Source organism: Tiliqua scincoides, chromosome 1 (assembly GCF_035046505.1).
Source record: "Tiliqua scincoides isolate rTilSci1 chromosome 1, rTilSci1.hap2, whole genome shotgun sequence".
NCBI classification, from domain to species: Eukaryota; Metazoa; Chordata; class Lepidosauria; order Squamata; family Scincidae; genus Tiliqua; species Tiliqua scincoides.
Window position 1 is genome coordinate 105791073 of NC_089821.1, and position 20813 is coordinate 105811885.

The 20813-nt window shown below is 45.5% G+C and overlaps 1 protein-coding gene across 4 annotated transcripts in view; it reads left to right on the forward strand.

Moving 5' to 3' along the window:
• Positions 1 to 20813, forward strand: part of DCAF17 (DDB1 and CUL4 associated factor 17) — a 31608-nt gene that overhangs the window by 2825 nt on the left and 7970 nt on the right. For 3 of the 4 annotated variants that reach the window (XM_066634726.1, XM_066634729.1, XM_066634727.1), the window contains exons 4-11: positions 3592 to 3682; positions 6797 to 6933; positions 12377 to 12455; positions 13106 to 13195; positions 14922 to 15029; positions 17101 to 17206; positions 17698 to 17840; positions 19073 to 19182. In XM_066634726.1, the coding sequence (XP_066490823.1) occupies positions 3592 to 3682; positions 6797 to 6933; positions 12377 to 12455; positions 13106 to 13195; positions 14922 to 15029; positions 17101 to 17206; positions 17698 to 17840; positions 19073 to 19182 (864 nt within the window). The remainder of the gene's footprint in view (positions 1 to 3591; positions 3683 to 6796; positions 6934 to 12376; positions 12456 to 13105; positions 13196 to 14921; positions 15030 to 17100; positions 17207 to 17697; positions 17841 to 19072; positions 19183 to 20813) is intronic. The other variant, XM_066634728.1, reaches the window with a different exon arrangement.

Here is a 20813-nt window from a genome sequence, read left to right on the forward strand (position 1 = left end):
GTTTGTGTGATCCCATATGGGTAAAGCTATAATTATACAGTGGAGGCTTGTTAAATTGCACAGAATATGTGTTGCAGCCACAGACAGTGCTTATGACAAAATTGTATGAAGTCGTAAATATTTTCACTCCATCAATGGTGTGGCGTATTTCTTGCTGCCAGAGAATAACCTGTCTTTATTTATTTTCAGATAAAATTCACTTATTTTGATTCAATTTTCTTCCAGCTGTGTTGGTAGCAGATTGTAAAGAGTCTGAGGCGGTGGTGGATTTGGGGTGCCTTTCACCCCTAGTCTGCCACCACTGCCTCCTTCAACCTGCCACCAGTCCCAGCCACACTGATTTGCTTCCCACGCACTCACTCAAGGAAGAAGCTTCTCCTTACTGTGCTCCATGCATGCTGCAGTGAAACTGAGAATGGCAGGACTTCTGATTTCATTTACAGCAGAGGTTCCCAAACTCTCCAGGAGAGTTTCTGATTGGTTATCAGAGAGATTCTGATTGGTTATCAGGAAAAAATTATTGACGGTAAGGGTAGTTCGGCAGTGGAAAAGAACTTTTTTGAACCCTCATGTAATCTATTCTAGCGAGTATAGAGTTGTTGGCCAGTTGTTGGCCAGCCCTTCCCCGACCACAGGAACTGCAGCTAAGCAGGGGTCTTGCCTAGCTATACAGTTACTCTAGTTTTTTATTGTTTTCAAGTATGCCTCTAATTTCAAGACCTGATCTGGTCTAAATTAAAAGACCTGATTTTGTCCTTCCCCTGCCCTTTCTTTTTAATTTTTTGCCTTTTAGAAAATAAGCACTTGCTTTTTATTCGTCACTTGCCTGGTGCTTTCTGATCAAAGCAGAGTGTTGTTGCCCTTCTCTCTCTGACAGACACTACAAGGGCAAATGTGAGTGCTTAAAAGTTGCAGTTGGTCAGGTCACGTGGCTTTCTGGAACATTCCTTTGGCAACTGAGGGTCCTTCCTAACTGGTGGGTGAGGAAGGGCACCCTCACCCAGGAGAGTTTGGGACTTCGTGTTTGCAGGGAAGGGGGGGGGTGGCACCAGTGCTCCTGCAGTTGTGCTGATGCAGGGAAAAACTGCTTTTAAAATAATTAACAGGGGTTGCCCCTTACCAGACCCCTCTGCAGGCCTGCCCGTGCCTCAGAAATGCTGTAGGTAGCGATTTCAATCTCCTTCCAGTTTTCGGCTGAAAAGTGTGATGTATATAGTGGTGCTGAACAAATGTCATCGAATGAAAAGGATTGATAGTAGGTTGAGAACTGGCCACAGTGCCACAGAAAGTACTTTTCATACAAAGAGTGATTTATGAAATTCATTGCCACAGGGTATTGTGATAGCCACTGATCTAGTTGGTTTCAGTTGACACATTTATGCAAGAAAGGTTTTAAAGATGGCTATTGGCCATGATAGTTAGATGGAATCTCCTTGTAAGACGTAAGACAACAGTTTTGTTCTATCGTTTTGTTTTGGAAGATGGTCTATAAAGAATTGTTATCTTGGAATTTAATATAGAAACTGTCAATATTTGGGAATAAATATTAGAAATGGTTATGCTAGTAAACATACAGTAACACCACATCCTCAGCAGATTTACTCAAAAGTAGATTTCAGTGGTGTTGACTGGCAATGTGTGACATGGTAGCCTTAAGGCTAGGTTTGGTTAAGTTAAAAGCTGTTAAGTAAGTAGCAAGTTCTTAAAGCTCATGTTTTGTGAGAAACTGGTGTAACCATTCTAAGTCAATGAGTTCAACCCTCGAAAGAGATTATGTTAGTAAAACCTGATTTTGTTTAGGATTGTGACCAAAATGTATTAAATTGGATGTCTTAGTAAATCCAATTTAATACATTTTGGTCACAATCCTAAACAAAATCAGGTCCCAATCCTATCCATCTTTCGAGCACTGATGCAGGCACAAGGGAACAAACATTCTCTTACCTTGAGGAGGTCTCCCTGACTGCTCTTCTACTGCAGGATGCAGCACACATCTCATTGGTGCCAGCGGTATCAGTGCTGCAAGTTGGATAGGATTGGGCCCTTACTTAGTAGTAAGGCCCAATTCAGTGGAACTTGCTTCTGAGTAGACATTAGTATTATGCTGTGTGCTATTGTGTTTAAGACAAAATTAGATTTGTTTATTATGTGAACACTATTTGATTTTTCACTTTTTTTAGTCTATTTTGATCACAATTGTAAAGGAAAATTTTCAATAAAAATATACTTTTAAAGATTTATTTATTACATTTATATCTAACCTTCTTCCATCATGGCAGCACACGTGGCTCATGTGACATGGGATTTCCAGGCAGTCATCTATCCAGGCACTGATCAAACTGAGACCAGTGAAGTTTCAACACAATGGCTATATCATGTGTACTCAGACAATGTCCTGAAATGATATATTCATTTCTGAAAGGGATATGGGAAGGGATTTCTTATGGGGTGATTTCCTCAGTGAAGGAGACATAGCTGAGAATGTTCACTCCTATTTGTGGAGCTGCTCTTGATGTACAGCTCTGAAGTCTAAGTTGTAAGCTCCCCCCTCCCCCATTTTTAATAAAGAAGTTTTATCTAAAAAGAGAAACTCAAATTGTTATGTACAAATCCTAACCCAAATTTATGTTTTAAGTGAATAAGGACACAATCCTAACCCTTATGTCAGTGTTTTCCAGCACTGACATAAGGGCAATACAGCTCTGAGGTCAGGGAACAAACATTCCCTTACTTTGAGGAGGCCTCCGTGAGTGACACCCAACTGCAGGATGCAGCACACGTCCCATTGATACCGCTGTGCCAGTGCTGGAAAGCACTGACATAAGGGGTTAGGATTGCGCCCTAAGTTTGTTATACTGTCACTAAACCTGGGGAAAAAAGCAAATAGCGTTGTCACTGATGCAGTTTATACTGTAAATCTTGGTTTTTACTGTCTTGTGTATGCATTCTAAAGAACTTAAATGTTGCTGCTTCTGTTGTTTTGTAATTGAACTGAAAATGCATGCAATGGGGGGGGGGCTTTAAAGTACCCATCTTTCTGTTTAGTTCTAATATTTTTCTGTGGTTTTGTCAAAATTATTTGGTTAAACATGTTAATATAGACTTGCCGAATTGTAGCCAAAGAGGATAGTATGCTGGGAGACCAGGGCAGTCTGTTGAGCAAACACAGGGCCTTTGACTTTGACCACTCTTCTTCCCGACGGGGGTTCCAGACCTCAAGATGCAAAGCATCTCAACCACTGTTGTGGCTGCTGCTCAACAATCCTCTGGGCAATGGCATTCAGTTACGATGGAGGTGGTTGCCCAGCAGCCAGAGGAAGCCCAAACGTACACACATTCCTTTATGGAGTTGGCAAAATAGCCACACAACAACTGAAGAGATTTTGACAGATGTAGCCTCATGTGCAAGTAGAGAAAAACAAGATATAAGAAGGAGGAGGGGAGGCTTCACTGTTCGGTATAGTACAACTGAGCTGGGGAAAGGAGTCTGAATGCTGGTTGCCCAATGACTTGGTAATGATTTAGGACAGTACAGGAAAATACCTTTTGAATAATGGAATGTGATACATTCTAATTTCTTTTTTTCCTCAGCATTACACCAGAGCCAAGGCTAATTTATCAAATGCCTGCATGTCCCAAATCGGAAAAAATAGAGGATGCTTTATTACTGGAATGCCCAGTGGTAAGACTTTCAACAGTTCTACTTTGGAGAACTGTTTGTGTCAGCATACGTTCCCCTTTTAATTAGAAGCCTTCTGAATTAAATAATCTTTTTGGGACTGAAACTGGCAACATCTTTTATTTATTTATTTAAAAATTTTACGACCCTGGGAACACTTGCTGCTTGTCCCGGTAAGTGGGGGGAAGCGCAGGGGGTTCCCCCCACGACAAACTGTTGTATCAGATCCCACAGCTCCAAAGACTGGCCCTGCTTCTTGTTTTGCCCTGCTTCTAACATCCTTGCTTTCTTTTTACCCTAAAACTGCTGAAGTGTTGTTTCTACTAGCTGCTGTTTTATACTGCTGAATGAGCAGGTAGAGCACTGTGTTAATGTAATTGGTTTTTGTATATTTGGGCTATTGAATGGTTTTATTGTGTCTCACTGTATTTTTATTTCTTGTTGTTAGCTGCCTTTAGCCTTTTTACATAAATTGGAGAGTCAAGTCTTAGATACTGATACACCAAATAAACTGTACACTTGGTTTTGTGATCTCAGCTTTGGAATGGCATTTCTCAAGCAGCAGCCTCCACAGTGCATGGCAAACTTGAAACACAGGGAGCTTTAGCAGCACTTCATGATCAACTGCTGACCAAGGAACAGTGATGTGCCTTGGCTGCACCTAAAGGAGCTCTGTGAATTGAGGCCCTGCCTCTTTCATCCTTACAACCACCCTTTTAGTTGAGTTGTGGTTGTTGCCTCTTGGTTATTATGGTAATGATTATTCTCATTTCACAGATAAGGAGCAGAGGCTGAGAGCCCTGTGATTTATGCCAAGCACCCGTGGCTGAGTGCATGGGGTTGTCTCCTAAGTCCAAATCCCATGCAAGGTGCAGGTGACTATATGGTCTTGTCATCAACTGAATATCAGCGACATATATGGTATTGCAGCCAAATGCTGGGTAACGAGCCTCTGAGCCAGGGCCAGCCTTAGGGCAATTTGACCAATTTGGTGAAATTGGATCCTGTGCCTAGAGGGGCCTCGCACTGGGACAGAGAGTGGAGTGCCTTCCGCTGCAGCCAGCACCTTACTCTGTAGCTGATGCTCTGGCATGGAATCTTCTATGCTGAGGCATCACAAGGAGAGCATTGCAAGAGGAGCATTGCTGCTGGACAGCTCCCTTTCCCTCCTGCCCTTTGGTCTAATTGGTTTGGAATTGCCCCTTCCATGGAAGCAGCTGAAGGAAGTTGGCTTCCATGGAAGCAGTTGGCTTCCATGATGCCACTGCTGGGTACCTTGCTGCTGCCTCTTATCCTGGTAAGTAGGCGTGGGGGGTACCGCAAAAATATTTTGCATTAGGCCCCATAACTCCTACGGCTGGCCCTGCACTGAGCCTTCTATGCAGTGTCAGCTGTGATTGAGGTATTTAGTCTGTGCACTGGGACTCCCTGGGGAGGTGGGGAAAGCCCCCAGGGGTTTGGGGAGAGAGGTGGGCATAGCAGCTCAGCTCAGCTGCATGTGCTGCCTCCCTACTTGCTGCTTTTCTGTGGTTGTGAACGAGGTGGGTGGGGCAGTGTGAGGTGAGGAGGGCATGTGAAATATGGTGGGGAGAGGTGGCGGAGCCTCCCCAGCATCGGCATGGGGCTTACCTCTGGTGGGAGAGGTTGCCAGCCCGGCCATTCCAGCTTCCTGCGCTGCGTGCACTTGGGCTTCCCTCCCCTTCTGGAGAAGGCTTGCCAGTGATTGCACTGAGTGCTGTGTAGAATGTGACTGCTGTCCCGGGCTTCCCTCTCGGTCTGGAGAAGCTGGCTGGGTGGCATTGCATGTGCTTCCCAGCCAAGCCCTCTCCAGTGTCCTCTGGCACTAGAAAAGGCTTGACTGGAAAGCACGCGGCGCCGCTGAATCTTGTTGCCAGTCAGCCTTTTCTAGGCTCAGGCCTCTCTCGTGCTCCAGGGAGGGACCCGCCAGCAAGCATGGAGCTTCTTGCCGCACTGAGCATTCTTGCTGGCCATGTCCTCCCTGGAGCAGGAGGGAAGCCAAACCGAGAGAAGGCTGGCTGGGCAGCCGCAGAGGTGGTACATCTCATCAGTGCAGGGCGCGCTCCTGGCAGGCTTCAAACCAGGAGGGAAACTTGACCTAGAGAGGGCTCCACCTGTAAGTGCAGGCAGCACAGCACTTCCCTCCGCTTGGGAAGGGGGGAACCCAGCCTGCTCTTTGTGGGGGGGGGGGGTGTCCAAATGCCACAGCCTGCATTCCTCCGTCTTGCCTGGGGGGAATAGGGGTGGCACCTGCATGTTGGGGTGTAGTTTGAGAAAAGTTGGGAAAAGTCTGCTGGGAAAAGTTTGTTTGTTGGTAAAGTTTGTTGGGAAAAACCTGCATGTTGGGAAAAGTTTGAGAACCACTGAGCTATACTGTCAAAAAGCTGTTCTTTATGCTTGTATGGCTTGTTCCAGGAACCTGTATATTTGGAATTAAGTACTACTGATTTCAATGATGGCTATTTCCAACAAGTGTACTTAATTAAGATTGTAGGCTAAGGGCCTTAGAGCCCTATCCTGTGGGCTCTCAGTAGTGGCTGTAAGGCATGCCTGTGGCACCCGGAGGGGCTCTGGGCCAGCGCCAGTCGGCACTGAATCTCAGTTCCATGTGGAGGGCCGACTGGCGCTCCTGCAGCACTGGCCAGCAGTTTTTTTCAGAGCGGGAGGAAGTTGGGGAGTGGGCGGAATGGGATGGGGAGAAGAACTGGCCCAGGAGGGGGGTGGGACCTGCAGAGCTCTGCCCTGCCATATCCTATCCTCCATGTTGGACTGCAAAGCCCAGCACGGAGGCTCTTGAGTCTGCGCTGGCGAAATAGTCGGAGCAGACTTGAGAAGCCCCATTGTGGGGCCTGGGGTTTTCTTCAGAAGAAGGGGACAAAAGTCCCCCAAAGAGACTGCCAGCAGCCTTGGTGGTGCCGCTGGATGCTGCAGTAGCCTTTTTGGCATTGTTGCATGCAACAGAGCTGCTGGGGATAGGATTGGGCTGCCCATCAGCAGTGTGTTTTTTTACTGTAAACACCTTTATTGTTACTCTGAAACACTGTATATTTTACTTTTCTCTGCCTATTTATTTCATGTAGCTAAATCCTTTTAATATAGGGTGAAGTGCTGCCCAACCCATCAGACTACACACCTTCCTTGGCAGTTCTAACAGCGCATAACTGGCTTTTTCGTCTTTCTGCAAACACAGGAGAAATACTTGAAAAAGTGTATCTTGCTTCTCGCTGCAAATTTAGGTAAGAAAGGAAGGCTTTCTGTATGATCACTTGAGTTAGTGTGTAATAGAGGTGTTTGTTTCCGATGAATAGCCTATGTTTTACTGAACACAATGGACTTACTTCTGAGAAAGGTAAATAACCATTTCAAATGCCTCTAATAACAGAAATACCTACCCTTTGTATTTACTCAGAAATAAATCCCACTGAATTCAATAGAATGTACTGGTTTTATTGGCAACCTTCAGTCTCGAAAGACTATGGTATCGCGCTCTGAAAGGTGGTTCTGGCACAGCGTCTAGTGTGGCTGAAAAGGCCAATCCGGGAGTGACAATCCCTTCCACACCGGGAGCAAGTGCAGTCTGTCCCTGGTCTGTCTCCCTGGCTATGGGCCTTCCTTCTTTGCCTCTTAGCCTCAGACTGTTGGCAAAGTGTCTCTTCAAACTGGGAAAGGCCATGCTGCACAGCCTGCCTCCAAGCGGGCCGCTCAGAGGCCAGGGTTTCCCACTTGTTGAGGTCCATCCCTAAGGCCTTCAGATCCCTCTTGCAGATGTCCTTGTATCGCAGCTGTGGTCTACCTGTAGGGCGCTTTCCTTGCACGAGTTCTCCATAGAGGAGATCCTTTGGGATCCGGCCATCATCCATTCTCACGACATGACCAAGCCAACGCAGGCGTCTCTGTTTCAGCAGTGAATACATGCTAGGGATTCCAGCACGTTCCAGGACTGTGTTGTTTGGAACTTTGTCCTGCCAGGTGATGCCGAGGATGCGTCGGAGGCAGCGCATGTGGAAAGCGCTCAGTTTCCTCTCCTGTTGTGGGCGAAGAGTCCATGACTCGCTGCAGTACAGAAGTGTACTCAGGACGCAAGCTCTGTAGACCTGGATCTTGGTATGTTCCGTCAGCTTCTTGTTGGACCAGACTCTCTTTGTGAGTCTGGAAAACGTGGTAGCTGCTTTACCGATGCGCCTGTTTAGCTCGGCATCGAGAGAATGAGTGTCGGAGATCGTTGAGCCAAGGTACACAAAGTCATGGACAACCTCCAGTTCATGCTCAGAGATTGTAATGCAGGGAGGTGAGTCCACATCCTGAACCATGACCTGTGTTTTCTTCAGGCTGATTGTCAGTCCAAAATCTTGGCAGGCCTTGCTAAAACGATCCATGAGCTGCTGGAGATCTTTGGCAGAGTGGGTAGTGACAGCTGCATCGTCGGCAAAGAGGAAGTCACGCAGACATTTCAGCTGGACTTTGGATTTTGCTCTCAGTCTGGAGAGGTTGAAGAGCTTTCCGTCTGATCTGGTCCGGAGATAGATGCCTTCTGTTGCAGTTCCAAAGGCCTGCTTCAGCAGGACAGCGAAGAAAATCCCAAACAAGGTTGGTGCAAGAACACAGCCCTGCTTCACTCCGCTTCGGATGTCAAAAGGGTCTGATGTGGAGCCATCGAAGACAACAGTGCCCTTCATGTCCTTGTGGAAGGATCTGATGATGCTGAGGAGCCTGGGTGGACATCCAATCTTGGGGAGAATCTTGAAGAGGCCGTCTCTGCTGACCAGGTCGAAAGCCTTTGTGAGATCTATGAAGGCTATAAAGAGTGGCTGTCGTTGTTCCCTGCATTTCTCCTGCAGTTGTCTAAGGGAGAATACCATATCAGTGGTGGACCTGTTGGCTCGGAATCCACACTGCGATTCTGGATAGACGCTCTCTGCAAGTACCTGGAGCCTCTTTAGTACAACTCGGGCAAACAGCTTTCCTACAACACTAAGGAGAGAGATGCCGCGGTAGTTGTTGCAGTCACCCCTGTCACCTTTGTTCTTGTACAGTGTGATGATGTTTGCATCCCTCATGTCTTGAGGTACTCCACCTTCTCTCCAGCAGAGACAGAGGATTTCATGCAGCTCAGTGACGATGATCTCTTTGCAGCATTTTAGGACTTCAGCAGGGATGCTGTCTTTTCCAGGTGCCTTGCCAAAGGCAAGGGAGTCCAGGGCCACGTGAAGTTCTTCTAGGGTTGGTTCACTGTCAAGCTCTTCCAGCACAGGCAGGCACTCAATGTTGTTCAGTGCTTCTTCGGTGACTACATTTTCTCTGGAATATAGCTCAGAGTAGTGCTGCACCCAGCGTTCCATCTGCTGCGCCCGATCCTGGATGACCTCGCCTGTGGCAGACTTCAGAGGGGCAATTTTCTTCAGTGTTGGACCTAGGGCCTGCTTGATACCATCATACATCCCCTTGATGTTGCCCGTGTCAGCTGCTATCTGTATCTCGGAACAGAGCTGGAGCCAGTAGTCGTTAGCACATCTCCTGGCAGTCTGTTGGACTTTGCTGCGAGCAGTTCGGAGGACCTGCAGGTTGCGCTCACTGGGACAGACCTTGTATGCTGCTTGAGCTCTCCTCTTTTCCTCAATGACTGGTGTCAACTCCTCAGAGTGGGCTTCAAACCAGTCTGCCGCCTTGTTGGTCTTCTTGCCGAATATGGACAAGGCGGTGTTGTAAACGGTATTCTTGAAATGTTCCCATCTGCTGGATGCGTTTGCGTCGGCCGGGCCTGGAAGAGATTCCTCAAGCGCTTGTGCAAATTCCTCCACTTTTCTCTGATCCCGGGTCTTGCTGGTATCAATGCGAGGTCTTCCTTCCTTTTTCGTGTGATACAGTCGCTTTGTTTGCAGTTTCACTCTGCTGCACACCAGGGAGTGGTCAGTGTCGCAGGCAGCACCATGATAACTGCGTGTGATCTTGATGCTGGGAAGGCTGGAGCGTCTGGTGAGGATCAGGTCGAGCTGGTGCCAGTGCTTTGATCTTGGATGTCTCCAAGAGACTCTATGTTGGGGCTTTGTGTTGAAGAATGTGTTGCTGACACAGAGACCGTGATGACAGCAAAACTCTAGCAGGCGTTGGCCATTTTCGTTCATCCTCCCAGTGCCAAACTGACCTAAGCAAGTGGGCCATGAACTGTTATCAGCACCAACTCTAGCATTGAAATCGCCGAGGATGAACAATGGCTCTTTTACAGGGATTTTCTTGACAGTGGTGGCCAGGTCATCATAGAATTTGTCTTTGGCTTCTGCTGGAGACGACAGAGTCGGTGCATAAGCACTGATGAGAGTGATAGGTCCTGCTGATGACTGGAGCTGCAGGGACAAAATTCTTTCACTTCCCACAGTAGGTGGGATGATGGATTTCAGCAGGGTATTTCTGACCGCAAAGCCAACGCCATGTTCCCTGGTTTCGTTTGGTGGTTTTCCCTGCCAGAAAAATGAGAAATTTCTCTCCTTGACAGATCCGGAATCTGGCAGCCTAGTCTCTTGAAGGGCGACGACGTCCATCTGCAGTCTGCTCAGCTCCATGTCGATGACAGCTGTTTTGCGTGCATCGTCTATTTCTTGCAGGTCATCAGAGAAGCCAGGTGTCATTGTCCTAACGTTCCAGGTGCCCAGCTTTAGGGCAGTAGTTTTCTGTTTTCTGTTGCATGGTGCAGAGTTGTCGATCCGCTTGTCGGTTTTCACCCTAAACCCCACGCACCCCATGAGGTTAACGGACCGTGGCGAGGCAACACCTTACTGGCTGGGGACTGCCCAGCTTAAGGCGGGCGGTAGCTGCCCAATGAGATGCAATGATCTCTCCCACCGTCGGAAGCAGCCCCTGGCGTCATGCTCTACGCCAATCGAGCAAAGACTTATAACCGGTAAACTGCTGCTTCCCGTGTTGTGCCGACGCCGTATGGCGAAGTTGGAGTGTCCTCTCCAGTGCGCGAAGCCTGGGTAAAGAAGGTATGGAGGATAGGCTGTTACCCATGCAGCAAATCCCCCCTCTCCACGTCGCTGGAATGGTCCAATGGAAAGGCAGAAGCCAATACGGTTGGTTCCAGCGGCGTCGCAGGAGTTGCCAGAACGTGACTGTGTTCAGCCATGAACTGCCTAAGGGACTCCGGCTCCTGATTTTGCCTCGAGGTTGACTCCTGAAGCCTTTTCCAGAACTGGATGTAGCCACAAGGCAGTGGAGGTTTGGGATCAGAGTTTCCTTCTCTTAGATGAGCTGCCTTCCTAGGCTGACGAGTCCCATCTACCCGGTGGCTGTTTAGTCGCCTCTTACGACAAGTACAGCCAAACTGAGGGCCTATTCTTGGCCCCCAGCCCCCAGGGTCAAGCCACAATACTGTACTGGTACTGTACTGTACTGTACTGTACTGGTACTGTGTACTGGTTTAAGCCACAATAAATTGTATGCAAGTATATGAGAGATTAATACCCGTTGACTGTCTTACTTCTGATTAAATATGCATATAAAATAAGGTCCTCCCTTATAAAATAAGGTCCTCCCTCCCTAAGGTCCTCCCATTGGAATCAGTGGACCATACTTTCCTGTGGCGTGCTTAGATTTGGGGTATAAACATGTAACAGATTATGACAAGGCCTTTACTTGAGAACAGTTTTCCTGTGGAGATTTGCAAGAATGATTGGTGCTCTGATCCCAAAAGATTACTGGTCCCAGAATAATTCTGATTTATTGGATTTTTTAAATTGGAATCTGGTGCTTTGCCAGCACTTGTTATCATATCAATATAATAATTCAGATAAATCTGGTGGCTTCTATTCCATCATAATGCTTAAGCAGCTGGAAGAGTGAATCAAATCCAGGATATATCATTTTATTCACAGAACAACTTGATGATGTCAGTTTCTTCTATCCATGTTACAGGATGGGTCATAACTCAGTGGTAAAGCACATGCCTTGCCTGAAGAAGGTCCTAAATTCAATTCCTGACCACTCCAGCTTGGCTGGGAGAGAGTTCTGCCTGAAATCCTGGAGAGCCGCTGCTGGCCCTGTCATGAAGCCATCTGATGCAGCTTGCATCAGGGCGAGAGGAGGCCTTCTTCACTCTGAGTCTGGGTGCCCTTTACCTTGAGTTTGCCTGCTGCCTCCCTTAAGCCTACCTCAAACACGAGCCACAATGATCCACCTCCTGCTCCATTGAGTGAGAAGCAGATCATCCACCACTTTTATGTGTTCCTCGCGCAGATTATTTTTCAGACTTGGAAATGTGGAACTTCCGGTTTTATATACAGGAACTGTGCAATTGAAAGAGTCCATTCGTTCATCCTTTAAATAAAACTAGGAGTCCCACATTTCTGGGTTTGAAAAACTATGCAATGGAGCATAGTAAGGTGTTTTTAGTTTCCCTTTCCAAAGTGTTGCAGCAGCAGCCTGCCAAGTTGCACTGCCCCTGGCAGACAGCATTGAGCTGGATCGATCAAGGATCTGACTCTGTGTAAAGCAGCTCCATATGTTCATTTGGGGTCTGAGAGATCTGGTGACGAGGGATGTGGATGCTTCATCCAACATTGTGACAGGGCAGGGTCTCTCATTCAAACATAGTAATTCAAACACAAATAATTTTTAACTTTCTGAAAAAAAAATAATATTTTATTTTGGCACAGCATGATCAATTTTACTTTTTATTCCCAATAGATATCTGAGCTGGGACACTCCTCAAGAGATCATGGTTGTAAAATCAGCTCAGCATAAGATCATAGCAGCTGCACGGCAGGTATATCAACTCAAAAATGTTGTGCCTAAATATTCATTCTTGTGAGCCCTGCCTCCTGCCCCGTGTTGCATTAGAAAGAAAAAGTTTGGGGAAATGCTACTCCTTGATTTTGTTACTTAAGCCATTTCTGCCCAATGTTGCATATGCACAACAGGGACCAAATGTGTACCCTGTGATCCGGGCAGAAATGGATCAATTACTGTTTCGTCCAAGAGTATTTTATGAATCCCTCTTTGAATTTAGCTACATCACAGACTGACCATTGTGGTTATGCTTATGTAGCATAATAATACCATTTCCCTATCTTCAGGCAAGGGAATCCTAGGCCTGAAATCTAAGCCTTGCCTCCTGGCACTTTGCAGATCTCTTGGGGCATCTGTCAAGATTATTCGGGGATTTGACCCCACATCATTTTCACAGTTTATACCACTCCAACCCATCAGTGGGGTTTTTAAGAGTAAAACTTGACTGTAGAGCTTTTTCAGTGAGATAAGTGAAGGAGTAGAGCATATATATATATATATATGTCTGTCTGAGTTGGATGTATGCCCTTGTGAATGTCTAGGAACGGAGAGCTACTTCACACTTGCATATTTCCCATCATGCCGCACAAACTGAAGGATAATTATTGTCAGTGTGTTCTTTTCTAGGCAGGCATCCAACAGTCTGTGCTTTTCTTTCTTGCTGTATTCAGAGTTCTGCCACTTTCATTTATTGGAATGCTGGAAATTGACAAAAAAGTAAGTCTGTCACCTTAGTGATGGTCTGTAATTTAATACAATCAGAAAGTAGAACTGGAGATCAGTACAAATCCCATTAATTCCTGATTGTTTTTCCTAAAGGTTGGGAAGGCTTGATTTCTTCTCCCCCTCACCCCCCGTGATACAATATAGGCCCCAAAACACCTCAAAATGCTTGGTTTTATTTTGAGGCACTGTTTTAGTCCAAATGATATAGCCAGGTTTGTTTGTTTTTTAAAGCTTCAATATATGCATTGTTAGTGTGTGAAAAACAACACTGTGGCCTTGCACAAGACCAAATGCTACAGCATTCATTAGTAAGACTAGACTACATTTGGAATGGGGCTGTGGAGGTGGGGAAGGATGGAGGTTGCTGTATTTCCCCTCTTCAACACTGTTTTCTTGCTGAAAATCACATTTACCCAGTCCCCGAAACTACTAATTGTGGCATTGAGGAATATGTACATGAACATTGTGCATTTGTATGCTTTCTGAATGGGAAAATAGCAGCTCTCAGTGAAGGTGATTTCATTAGAAAAACAGAGAGAGAGAGAGAGAGAGACTTCTCTCTTGGTTTCTCCCCCCTCACCCCAGTGCAGTTGCTTTTTGCCAAATGTCACAAAATTCTGTCCTCTCATCTAGTTTGGCTCAAGGTTTGCTACACATTCACAGATTTACCACAGTTGTATTGGCGCTATTGTCTATGCAAAATTGACATCTGAGGAGAGAGTGTCTAGATCACGTGGTAGCAACAAAAACCCTGGAAATGTGGGCAGTGGTGAAGGCTCTGGGAATGGAGTGACTTCTGTCCTATAAGATCTTGCTTCCACTGAATCCAAGTTTCCACACCCTTTCTGCCCTTAATTCTCCTGTGCCGTTTACTCCTAACTAAAAATAAATTCATTATTATTTTGAATCCTGACTCTTGGGAGGAGAATAACTTTAGCCCAGGGATTCTCAAACTTTATTACTGCAATACCTGAAAATAATAGACTGTGTGACACACACACACACACACACACACACACACCATTACAGCTAGTTGTTACTCATACTTGGAGAACCCATGGAATATAAGCCAAGAGATCCATCTAGCTCTTTATTGCCTACACATACTGGCAATGGCTTTTGGGGGTTTCAGACAAGTGACAGGGTTTCTTCCTCAGCCTTTCCTTTCCAACAATTGAGAAAGGTGAGACTCCAGAGATTGAGCCTAGTTCTTGAGACCTTTCCAACCCCTTCCAAACAGCTCTCAACCCATACTTTGAGAACTCCTGCTTTAAACAGACGAACTTATTTTAAACAATCAAATGTGGTTATATAATTTTATACAATTGTGGCTTCCTTGGTGCAAAATTTGGACTTTAAGTGCCAAAACCATATTAGTCTCACTGGCAGTACAATAAGCAGACTGAAAAAGGGCATGGGAGAGCATTTCAATAATTCAACGGACCCCCTTATCTCAAATTCCTTACCTCAAATCTTAGGGAATTAATCACTTGTCAAGATACCTTCTGAAATTTTATACCTCCAAAGAAGAAAAATATATTCCAGTCCATTGCCACATGTTCTTGATCATGCCTTATTTGAAAACAGGAGGCAGGCAATTACTTCGGTGAAATAATCAGTGAATAACTTGATAATAAGTATGTTGGGTCTTGGTTATCTTGTCAAGAGTCTCTACTTATCTCCTTGGTTATGATGTATTTTCTTTTTCTTAAACTAGATCTTTGGGAACAGCATGACAGATGTTGCCGTGTCTCATAGAATGCTGATTGTGATGCACAGTGCAGGGCTTGTCAGGCTGTATGACTTCCAGTCTATATGTGAACAGGTAAGGAAAAAGTGATAGCAGTAGTCGGGGGTGGATAGTGGCATTTGGCATTTTGCCAGAAGAGTTGCTCAGTGATAATGTGTTTGGGACGGCTCCTGCAGCACTGGCAGAGAGCAGAGACAACTCTCTCAAGGTCTCGGGGCAGAGTGCAGATGCAGCCAGGCCCTTACTCGTAACCCTTGCTAATGTACCCCCAAGGAAGCTTCTGCACTAGGTGGCCTTCATGGCAAAAGAGTGCTTCACTTCCCTTTAGTTCAATGGGAAAGCCACTCTAGACTGATCTTGTGGAACTAAATTTTTCTAAGAGGAGTGACAACTTCACAACTATGAGAAGCAGTGGTTTGCTAAGTGGGACAGGATTTCAGCCTTGGGGTAGTTTTAATGGTGCAGCTACTGCTACTCTGAGTGTGTGAGAAGGGCCCCTGCATGATGCAACCCCCCACCCCATCTCCTTATGGCACATTAGATATCACCATGGTCACTGGTATTGAGGGGTTCAGGGATAGGTCCAACCAAGTGGGTCTTCTGCCATGGACCCTTGGCCAGTGCCCGATTGACCAAAAGCTAATACCATTCTGGTGTTGGAGGCCTGGCTCACTCTCTGGTTGGTCTCTTCCTTAGTTCTGAGTTGTAGTATGGTTCGAGTTAGACAAAGTATTGTCTATGAACTCCAGCCCACCTCCCTGTGGTGCTTGTAGCACATTGCCTGAGCCTCTGCACATATACCTATCTGCCCCAGTAACAACAAAGCACTCACACACCCAATGTACATTATAACATAAGCAAAAGCAGATCTGTCCCCTCCTCCAAACTTCAAATCTTAAGACAGACAGCAAGGGGACACAACTAAGGAATGGAGAGGGACAAGTATAAAAAAGAACATGTATGAGGTAATAAGAATCTCACCAAGAAGTCCTACTGTGTTTTTATATAGATCAAATTCCAGAACCATTTACAGAGGCAAACTGGAGTGAAGTAGTTCTGTCAATTGCTAGAAGAAGAGCGAGCAAAACCATCATAGATATGTTAAAAGGTGGGCAGCCCAATCCTGTGCAGCAATGGTGCAGTGTGGTCACTGAACCCATGCTGTATCCAGCACTGCAACTGAGCAGGCAAGAGTATTTGTTCCCTTACTCTGTGTAGAACCCCAGCCTGCTTGCTCAGTGGGGCTGCTCGGAGCTGAGCCAGCTAAATCGCTGACGCAGAATTGAGTAGCCCCATTTTGAGGGCTTTCAGGCTCAGGACAGGGATTAGGATGCAGCAGAGGCCTCCTCCATCACCACCACCTCCTGGGTCTGAACTGGAGGCTCTCCCCCACCTCGAAATACCCCCACCACTGGAATGCTCTTCCCCATCACCCAGCACCTTACATACTTACCTCAGTGGCTTTTGGGCAGGATGTGGTGCCCGTGGGATGATACAGGCCTTCCTGCTGGTGCTGCTTACTTGCATAGTGTTGAAAAGCACTCTACAGCACTTTGACACCCAGCGCTGGTGCTGCAGCCACAGCACTGACACTGCCCAATGATAGGATTGGGCTCTTAGGGTCCTCCTAAGGAATCAATGGACAGTAGGGACTTTTGTAGACTTGAGCACAAATGTATCTCTTAATCATGCAAGGAAATCTACTACTACTGGCAGTGAACCTCAGAACTAAACTAGGGTTGGATCTTAGGATATTCCACCAGAGGAAGACTTCTTCCTTCAGAGGCAGGCAATCTTAGGCTCCATCTCATATATTTTAACAGCCCTGTCCTCTTAATGCCAGCTGGGACAAGCCCCTTTGAGAAGAGTGGTGCTGATCAAGAGACCAGCTCATGATTTCAATCTTGGAGAGAGATGCATTATTGTTATTTGTTAATTAGATGTTAAAGTTTCATGCTATCTAATATTTAATTCTGTTTGTGAATATTGCTGTCCATGAATTTTTTAAGTTCAAATTGAGAAGCAAGGTATTAGCTGGCAAAAAAGTATGGATCGTCTTCCTTGGAAGACAATATACTGCAATAACGTCCTTGTGAACAGAATATAATATACATATCGAATTAATCAAATTTGGTATTGTATTTAGTTCATGGAGCAACAAGTGGATCTGGGACAGGAATGCAACTGGAATGGCAATGTTGGGATTGTGGGAAAATACCCTTTTGGTATTCCTTGCAACATAAAAATAACAGGTATTTATAAAGAATTATTGTTTCATTATCATGACTGATTATTTTCCTATTCTGTAAGAAGCTCTGATGCTGCTAGGAACACTAATTTTGAATTTCTTTTGTAGCACAGCTGCTGTTTTATGGCACTCATATATATAATTATTTCTTGCAACTGCTGTCCTGCCCCAGTCACAGAGACTTGGGCTACAATATTAAAAACTCATCCAATAAATTATACATTTAAAAATCAAACTGAGAGTGCAATCCGAATGGAGTGCTCGGCCTGCGCCAGCCCAAGAATGTCACAAGCATGTCGTAAAGCATGTTCGCAACTACTCTCGAACCATTGCAGGATGCAGCATACACCCCATTGGCACAACAGCATCAGTGCTGGAAAGCTGGATAGGATTAGGCTCTCAAGTTTGTCCAGCTTTTAAGGTTTTACTCAATAATAAATGGACGGATAAAGTGACTAATGTTAATAGTAATCTTAATGTTAATGCTATTCACAGAGACTCCACCTCTTCTTTTTGAAGTATCTTCCCTGGAAAACACATTTCAAATTGGAGGATTTCCTTGGCATTACATCATCACTCCTAACAAGAAAAGCCAAAGAGGAATCTTCCATGTTTGTTCTTTGAAAGACCACACTTTGGTAATATGTTCAAATAACCATTCTTCTCACGTTTTTATTATTCTAAACATCTACTGACTGACAGTGAAACAACCATAACCTTCCATTTTCCACAAGTATTTCACAGATTGTCCCTTTCAACAGAGAATCTTATATAGAATCACTATTGAAATTACATTGCCCTATTTTTGTTTGAATGTAGGGAACTAGTCAGACGGTGGGCAGAGGGCATTGATGTAATGGTCCAACATGAGAGGGACCCAAGATGTGGAGAGGGCCCCAGGAGGCTAGCAAGGTCTTATACGCCTGTCTGATCACTGCTGTTGCAAGGATACATGACTTTGGCCAATGTGGAATATTTCCCAGTGAAATTAATAATAGTTGGAGAGATTACTGTCAAAATAGTGCATTCTGTGTTTACTTTTAAAAGAATACTGCATCCTGCCGTGAGGAGGCAGTCATGGAGGTTGTTTCCTTACGTCAGGGCTTCATTGTGGCTACATTGGTACTGGAAAGTTGGATAGGATTGAGCCCTCAGTCAAATTTCTTTGAGCTCCAAAAGTAATGTTCATAACCAACCCTGTTCACTGTTTTGAAGAGGGTGGGTTGCCTGATGTATCTTTTGTTGGCTGGACTCAAGGATGCAAAGAAAACATCTACTACTGATTTACAATTTCCTCTCCTTCTCAGCCTCCTCCTCAGCCTAATGTGCCTCAGAGCTATTGTGGAAATAAAATAGGACAGTTCCACCCTTTTCATAAGTGGATTTTGGATATGCAGATTTGATTCAGTGCAGATGCCATGGCTATTTGCATTGAGTAACTAAAAAAAAAAACTGTGGTCCCTTTAAAGTCATTTAGACATGTTTTTAAAAAGCTTCCCTTACCTTCACACATGCATCCCGGAGGGCAGCAGGGCAGTCTGTAGCATTCCCAGAAGCATCATAGACTGCCCTGCAATCTTCCAGCTTGCCTGCGCAAAGGTAAAAGAAGCTTTTTAATAAACATGTCTAAAGGGACTATGTTTCCCCCCCCCCCCATATTTTACTATCTGTTGTTTTTGGCATCCACGGGGGATCCTGGAATGGACTCTCTTTGGATAACAAGGGCAAACTGTAATACCATGTGTGCTGTCCTAAGCTCCCTGGGGTAAGATGGGGACACTATGTGACAAAGAACTTGTCTGCGTAGAAATGGTTTGGGTTTTCTCAGTGTTTGTTTGAGGCACTCAGAAGTTTCTTTCCATTATTTCAGGCAAAAAATGGCATACAAGATATGCAGTGTTGCTCACTGGAACCCGATTGGATATCTTTCCACCCAGACAGTTCTGGAAGAATGCTCCATGTGGGGCCGAATTTGATTAAGTAAGAGTTTGCTGAAATTGGCCTGTTCCAGGTTGTAATCAAGCTGCTGTCCAATCTTCATTGCGGGGAGGAAGGAAACTGATCAGTCTGGCATCAGTTTGCCAGGTTGATGGTCTGGGCAAATCAGACCATTGCCCAGGTCTAATTGGCTGAGTTTTCAGTGGTCTTAAAGATTTTTATTTTTAAAGGTTAGGCAGATTCATGGAAGATGGATCTATCAACAACAGTCAATCATGATAGCTAAACAAGACTTCCATGGAGGTTTTGCATTTGTCTCTATGTGTAGAAAAGAAACTTACAAATAACATAGTTGGGAGGGTTCTTGTCTTCAGTCCCTGCATATGAGCTTGCCAGAAGCATCTAGCTGGCCATTACTAAAAGAGGAGGCTGTGCTAGATGGATGCTTAGTATGATCCAGCGGGGCTGTTCTTGTGTTTAATCCCATAGTGTACAAGATACGAGACAGGAGTGACATGTCCATGAGACTAGGTGATATGAGTTGCATCGGTAGTGGACTGTGTGTGTGCGGGGGATGACAAAAGGGCGATGGATTTGGGTCCTTGTCTCTCCAAGTCTTGCAAGCCTATCTTGTCAGAAAGTTGCGCTGGGCAACCCCTTGTGCCCTGAATTTAGGGTGCAGGGCAGCAAAATCAGGGCCTCTGAGAGGAATGAATCAGAGTGTACAAAGTTTCTTTTGGGCCCCTTCCCAAAAGAGGAGGGGGCAAAACAGAGCAGGAGGAGGGTAGTGACAGCCAGAATAGTCTTTAGAGACCAGGTCTACCAGGCTTCCTATTATGGAGCCCAGGTCTCCCTGCCCACACAGCAAAGGCAGTTAATACAGAAAACTAAACACACTCCTAAATCTCTCTAAAATCTTTAAATATAGAAAATCATTGCAGAAAATTAGTATCATTGTAATGATGTGTCCAGTGTGTACAAAACACTTCTGTAGCAGTTATAGTCCAGCAGCTGTGTCACTGAGCTTCTATACACTCCTTCATGGCAACTGAATCCACAAGCCAAAGAGCTACTGTAGCAGGCCAGTTTGCTTCTACAACTGACACTGTGTTAAAGAGTGTCTTCCTCGGCCTGACACATATGCCTTGTGGCGGCAGCAGCCAACACCATGCGCCCACAATAGCGCCTTCAGCATCCCACATGGGCAGCAAGTCTGGGAGAGATCAGAATATGTAAGATCCCAGGAAATTCTGGGCCCCCTTCTTTGGCTCCTGGGCCCCCCTTTTGACCTTGGGTCCAGGTACAAATTACCCCCTTAACCCCCTCTCATGAGCTCTGCTTTTTGGCTCCAGCCCCTAACCGGAGCCCTCAAGCTAATGGTACCCTCTTCTTGGCCACAAACTGTTGTAACTGTTCCAGCCATTTGTGCGCATCACTGGCATTCATTTCATGACTCTTGGGTTTGGTGGGGCTTGTCTACCAACATAGTGCTTGTCTACCAGAGTTGTACATCATACCGTGTAGCTCTCTTTCTTATCTCCTTTGGTGTGGAGATGACTGTGAGATTAGGTGAGATGGATTAAATGAATGAGTCCAACCCATAATATATTCTGATGCCATCACTCTTAGATAACCTGATAAAAATATACTGACTTGGACATGCTGATATTGTT